Genomic DNA, 5,320 nt, shown 5'->3' on the forward strand with positions numbered 1-5,320 from the left:
ATCGCCCTGTCCTCGACAAGTCAGGGAAGTTTAAAGCATCGATCCATAAGAGTCTTACATCTGAACAACTTTAACTTGTACAAGTGTTGCTGTCCAAACTACTTTTGACGTTAGTTTGAGGGAAAATTACCGTCACTTTATCCTTAGGTTTTGATAGTTTTACTTCAACAAGTAAAACCCGCAAAAAGTTTTGGCCCTTAACTTTCTGCTCCTTATTCAAAGTGTGACTTATTTTTGAAATCAAACGTTTAAGATGGTTATTGAAGTCCTTTATTCTTGGTTCTGCAGTTGCTTTAGAAGTTGTCATACATAAAGGCAGAACTCAAATTTCGAAATAATGCACACAAATCAATTGTAGCAATTTTAATACATATCTAATAAAAATTGTCCGTCCATCCCACTGTCACGGAGTTCATTGAGCGCAACCGCATACACGTTGTCCACCGCCAGGTTGAACAGCGCCTTACCTCCCTGCCGCATGCCCCTCACCACCATCTCGTCCCCCAGTATAGTCTTCTCCAACCCAGGCTTAAACATTCCCCTATCTAGAAAATTTTATAAAAAATAAAACTATTACGCAATTTTTTCAGTAAGTGAATAATAACTTAAAAATCGGCCAAGTGCGAGTTGGACTCGCGCACGAAGGGTTCCGTACCACAATAGAGCAAAAATAGGCTGAAAATTGTGTTTTTGTATGGGATCCCCCTTAAATTACATATTTCATTTATTTAAATTTAATTATACATTTTTAAAGTAGAAATAATTTTTTTTAACAAGGATCAATATATCAAAATTTGGCAGGAAGGTTAATTAATTGCACCCTGTATTTTTGTTTTTAGTACGTATTAATTGTTATATACAATTAAAAACGGCAATAGATATACACAATCTGTGAAAACTTCAGAAGTCTAGGTATAGTGGTTCTTGTGTTACAGCCAGCAAGATACACAGACAGACAGACAGACAGCGAAGTCTCAGTAATATGGATTAGGGTCCCGTTTTTACCCTTTGGGTAATTACCGAATGCCTACCACCGCTTCAGGAACTAATCCGGCGAGAAAAATTGGTGAAAGAAACTCGCACAATTTGTTGTAAATTTCAATCATCTATCTAACCCTGGAATAAACTGTTGCCAGCAGTATTTCCGGCCCGTTATGACCTACAAAGTGCAAACTGCAAACCTTCAAGAAAAGAGCGTCTTCCCTCTTAAAAGCCAGTAACGTACCTACAACACCACAGAGTTACAATCTGTGATGTTGCGAGTCCAGGGGCGACGTTAGTTGCTTTCCATCAGGTGAACCGTTTGCCTTCTAATAAAAATAAAATAGAAATCGAATTTCTGACTTTCGATTCCTCTGTGGAACTTACAGAATATATCGCTGTATCCCTGTTTTTTGGCATCAATCCCGCTGGCTATCTTGTCCATTCCGCCTCTGAGGTTAAATCCATCCTCTAAAAATTAAAATATTACTTGTGTATCCTCTCATATAATAATAATAATAATAATCAGTTTATTTCAGACCATAGAACAGATCTATATAGAGTTAGTAAAAGTACAATATTTCTTATATTATATGTTAGTAAAATGCGAGTGATAATTATTATGGAACACAAACCAAAACAACCCGTAGGTACTACTGTTCATTCATATCTTATTATATTTAAACGAGCAATTCTTGTATATATATAATTGGAATCTCGGAATCGGCTCCAACGATTTTCGTGAAATTTAGTATATATCTTATATCTTTAAACGAGCAACTCTTGTATATATTCGGAATCGGCTCCAACGATTTTCATGAAATCTATACTAATACTATTTAGTATATAGGGGATTCGGGGGCGATAAATCGATCTAGCTAGGAATAATTTTTAGAAAATGTCATTTTATTCGTGTTTTATCGAATACCGAGCAAAGCTCGGTCAAATAGCTAGATACTGCAATATGAATACTGTAAAAAAAGTAATTTTATATAGATTGAATTTATTATGCAGGTTGTTAGGGTGAACACCGTTATCACTTATCCTTAAAACCATAAAACGAGCCCGTCAAAATGAACAACATTTTCTATGACAACAATGCTGGGAACTCAAAAAAATCCGTCGTCATACCCATACAAATACATACCGAACCCACCAGCTGATTTTTTGTATATTGATAGGTTAATAGTCATTAATCATTATAATATAGTAATTGGCCCAAGACCGTGATAAATGGTCTTGGGCCAATCGCTAGAAATAATATGTTATACAGTCACAGCTCACATAATAATTACTTAATTTAGACTTTTATATCGTACATAAACACTAGTTGTTTCTTACCTATAAACTTCATTAGTAGCGCTATATCATTCTTGTAGGCGTACATTAAATACAGCATATGAGTACCATTTTCTTCGATGCCTAAAAACGTTGTAAAGAACATATTAAGTATTACTGTTGTATAACCTTTACGTGCCAATACTTATTAAAGTAATAATAATCATAAGTAAAGTGTTATAACTTAAAAGTAAACTAAAAAAATTAGCCTGTGTTAAAAATTCAATATTATATTTTAAACCTGTTTCAGTGCCTTCGTAACCATCGCTAGTGTTATCTGAAAATAAATGATATTAAAATATTTTGTAGTTTACAAGTTATTTATCTTTAACGACGTGGCTGTTTCTATGTGGTTATTTATTTATTTAGGCTGCGTTTCCACTGAAGCGGAGCGGAGCTTAACGGTGCCGAATAATTGACCAATCACCATGCTCGAAATCTTCGCTGTCATTCCGCTGGAATAGCACGATTGGTCCATTCGGGCACCGCTAAGCTCCGCTCCGCGTCAGTGGAAACGCGGCCACGCCTTAAGTTTGGTTAGGACAATGCAGTCTGATCACCTGATTGTCTGACAAGTAAGATAATCCATACGTCGGATGCAGTCGTGTCGGTCGGCGGTCTCACTGGTTTATGAGAGAAAAGAAAGAGAGAGTACCCTTGTGTACTTCGCACACACTTGGGCACTATAAAATTTCTCGAAACCGGCCACCGTTACCGAAACCGGTGCGGAGAGTTATGTGTTTAGCACAATATTTTTAAACACTAGCTTGTACTCTTAAGTTCAAAAACATAAGAGAACAAGCTAGTATGATATGGATAATATTTAACCTATTTCTTCTTCCCCTGAAGCAGACGCCTCCACGTCGGATCTTGCGTCAACTGCTAATCAAAGATTAATGAAAATTATTCAAAAGATTTTATAGACCTGGATCCCAAAAGGATAAGATATAACTTACTTTCAAATGGATTAAACCATAGGTTCTTGGTAGTGCCTCGTGTACTTAGAATACTTGCGAAATTGTGTAGCTCTAGGTGTGACACCTGGTATTTCCGTACCAAATTTCAACAAAATCGGTTAAGCGGTTTGGGCGTGAAGAAGTTACAGACAGACAGACAGACATTTTTACACATTATGAGTGAGTGAGTGAGAGTGAGTATAGCTCCATGCAGAGCTTCACAAATTCGAAGGTATTCTAAGTTATGTACTCAGAATACCTTCGAATTTGTGAATACATTACCTGCTCTGTGTGTGACAAGCTTTAGTACATAAGGAACTACTGAGAACCTAAGGTTTCATCCATATTGTGATAGTAAGTTGTCTTATCGCTCTGGGATCTGGGTCTAATAGGTAGGCACTTGACTAGTCATATACGTATATGACCAAAAAATACTCAATTGTATACATACTTTAATAATATTCACTACGTGTTAGAAAGGGAAGGTACAGTCTGGATATGGACAGACAGACAGACGGACAGGCTGAAATACCTTTGTTATCGTGTCCTATTTTTACCCTTTGGGTAAGGAAACAGGGGAAAATTATCCATCTTTGTTATTATACTATGCAGTATGCTGACACGGACAAAGTCGTGGGCAACAGCTGGTAGAAAATAAATTCTTGCAATATCGTATTGTTTTCTAAGGTGTTATATTAATTTATAAAATAAAAATACCGCCTTTGAAAAAAATAGCAACAAAGTTATTTTTAAAACGTGTGATAATAGTTTTGGTCATTGAAAAGTGTCTTACACTAAATGATACTAGTTCATAACAATAATCTACAAATTATATATAAATATTAGCCATTTGAAAATAAGTAAAGTAAGACTCATTTTTAGTCAACTTTGTTACCTGGTACCTGACCAGGTGTCACACCTAGAGCTACACAAATTCGCAGGTATTCTAAGTACACGAGGCACTACCAAGAAACTATGGTTTCATCTATTTGAAAGTAAGTTATGTCTTATCCTTTTGGGATCCAGGTCTATTAGCTTTTCTAAAACATGATATTATAAATGAACTCGTTTAACATATTATAAAATACATTCTATAATAATTATTATTCTCTTCTTCGACTTTAAGATTAAATATCCTCCCTTATATTAGGTGATTGCTGATAAAGTATAAATAGGGAGTTATAACTTTTTTTAAATACTGTATATTTTACAATCTATATATATAAAACTCAAAAGTGACTGACTGATTGACATAGTGATCTATCAACGCACAGCCCAAACCACTGGACGGATCGGGCTGAAATTTGGCATGCAGGTAGATGTTATGGCGTAGGCATCCGCTAAGAGAGGATTTTGATAAATTCCAACCCCAAGGGGTTCAAATAGGGGATGAAAGTTTGTATATAATAAATACTTCTCAACGCGAGCGAAGCCGCGGGCAAAAGCTCGTTAGTATATCAAATTACGGAATCGTTATTTAACGAGAACTTATTTAAGTTATGCGTATAAATATTCCTCACCAGTTTGATCCTCACTTATTGGTAAACAATTGACGTACGCCAACGTTACCTGAAAGTTAAAGAAATTAAGACCAAAATTTCGAATAATGTTTTAAGAATTAAGTAATTTACATTTTTTTTACTGAGCGAATACAGAATATGTATTTAAAATTCAAATTAACTTAATTACCAGTAACAACAATATTTTAAAATATGAATACATAGCGACCGCCGACCATTAGTGACTTTACAAACGAGACCAGCACGCACACTCTTCTCTAATTTTGACTTCTATTTTACTTCTTTTATAGCAAGGGCGATAAAAATAAATGTCATTTCTGGTGCCACATTTTGATATATCAATTGGAAATAAAGGTTGTGTCCTCACTAGCATAAACAACGCTGCGTTCTAGTAACTGTGATAATGAATATTATATTTATCCCACCAAAAACATTTCATGTAAAATGTTACCTCGACAACCACAAAAGGTTGGCCCTCTGAAAGACATCAGATCTAATGTTCTGAATATACGCGGTATAACTCTA

General features: G+C 35.3%; 1 protein-coding gene across 1 annotated transcript; it reads right to left on the bottom strand.

Annotated features, from left to right (window-relative positions):
* Nucleotides 1-363: 363 nt before the first annotated feature.
* Nucleotides 364-4,858, bottom strand: LOC121731982. Its single transcript, XM_042121700.1, has 6 exons — nucleotides 4,796-4,858; nucleotides 3,148-3,198; nucleotides 2,561-2,596; nucleotides 2,323-2,403; nucleotides 1,369-1,452; nucleotides 364-545 (listed from the first exon to the last, which is right to left on the bottom strand). Exons 4-6 carry the CDS (start codon nucleotides 2,378-2,380, stop codon nucleotides 364-366), a joined length of 324 nt encoding a protein of 107 aa, XP_041977634.1. The 5' UTR covers nucleotides 2,381-2,403; nucleotides 2,561-2,596; nucleotides 3,148-3,198; nucleotides 4,796-4,858.
* Nucleotides 4,859-5,320: the final 462 nt, after the last annotated feature.

Source organism: Aricia agestis, chromosome 1, assembly GCF_905147365.1.
Source record: "Aricia agestis chromosome 1, ilAriAges1.1, whole genome shotgun sequence".
Taxonomy (NCBI): domain Eukaryota; kingdom Metazoa; phylum Arthropoda; class Insecta; order Lepidoptera; family Lycaenidae; genus Aricia; species Aricia agestis.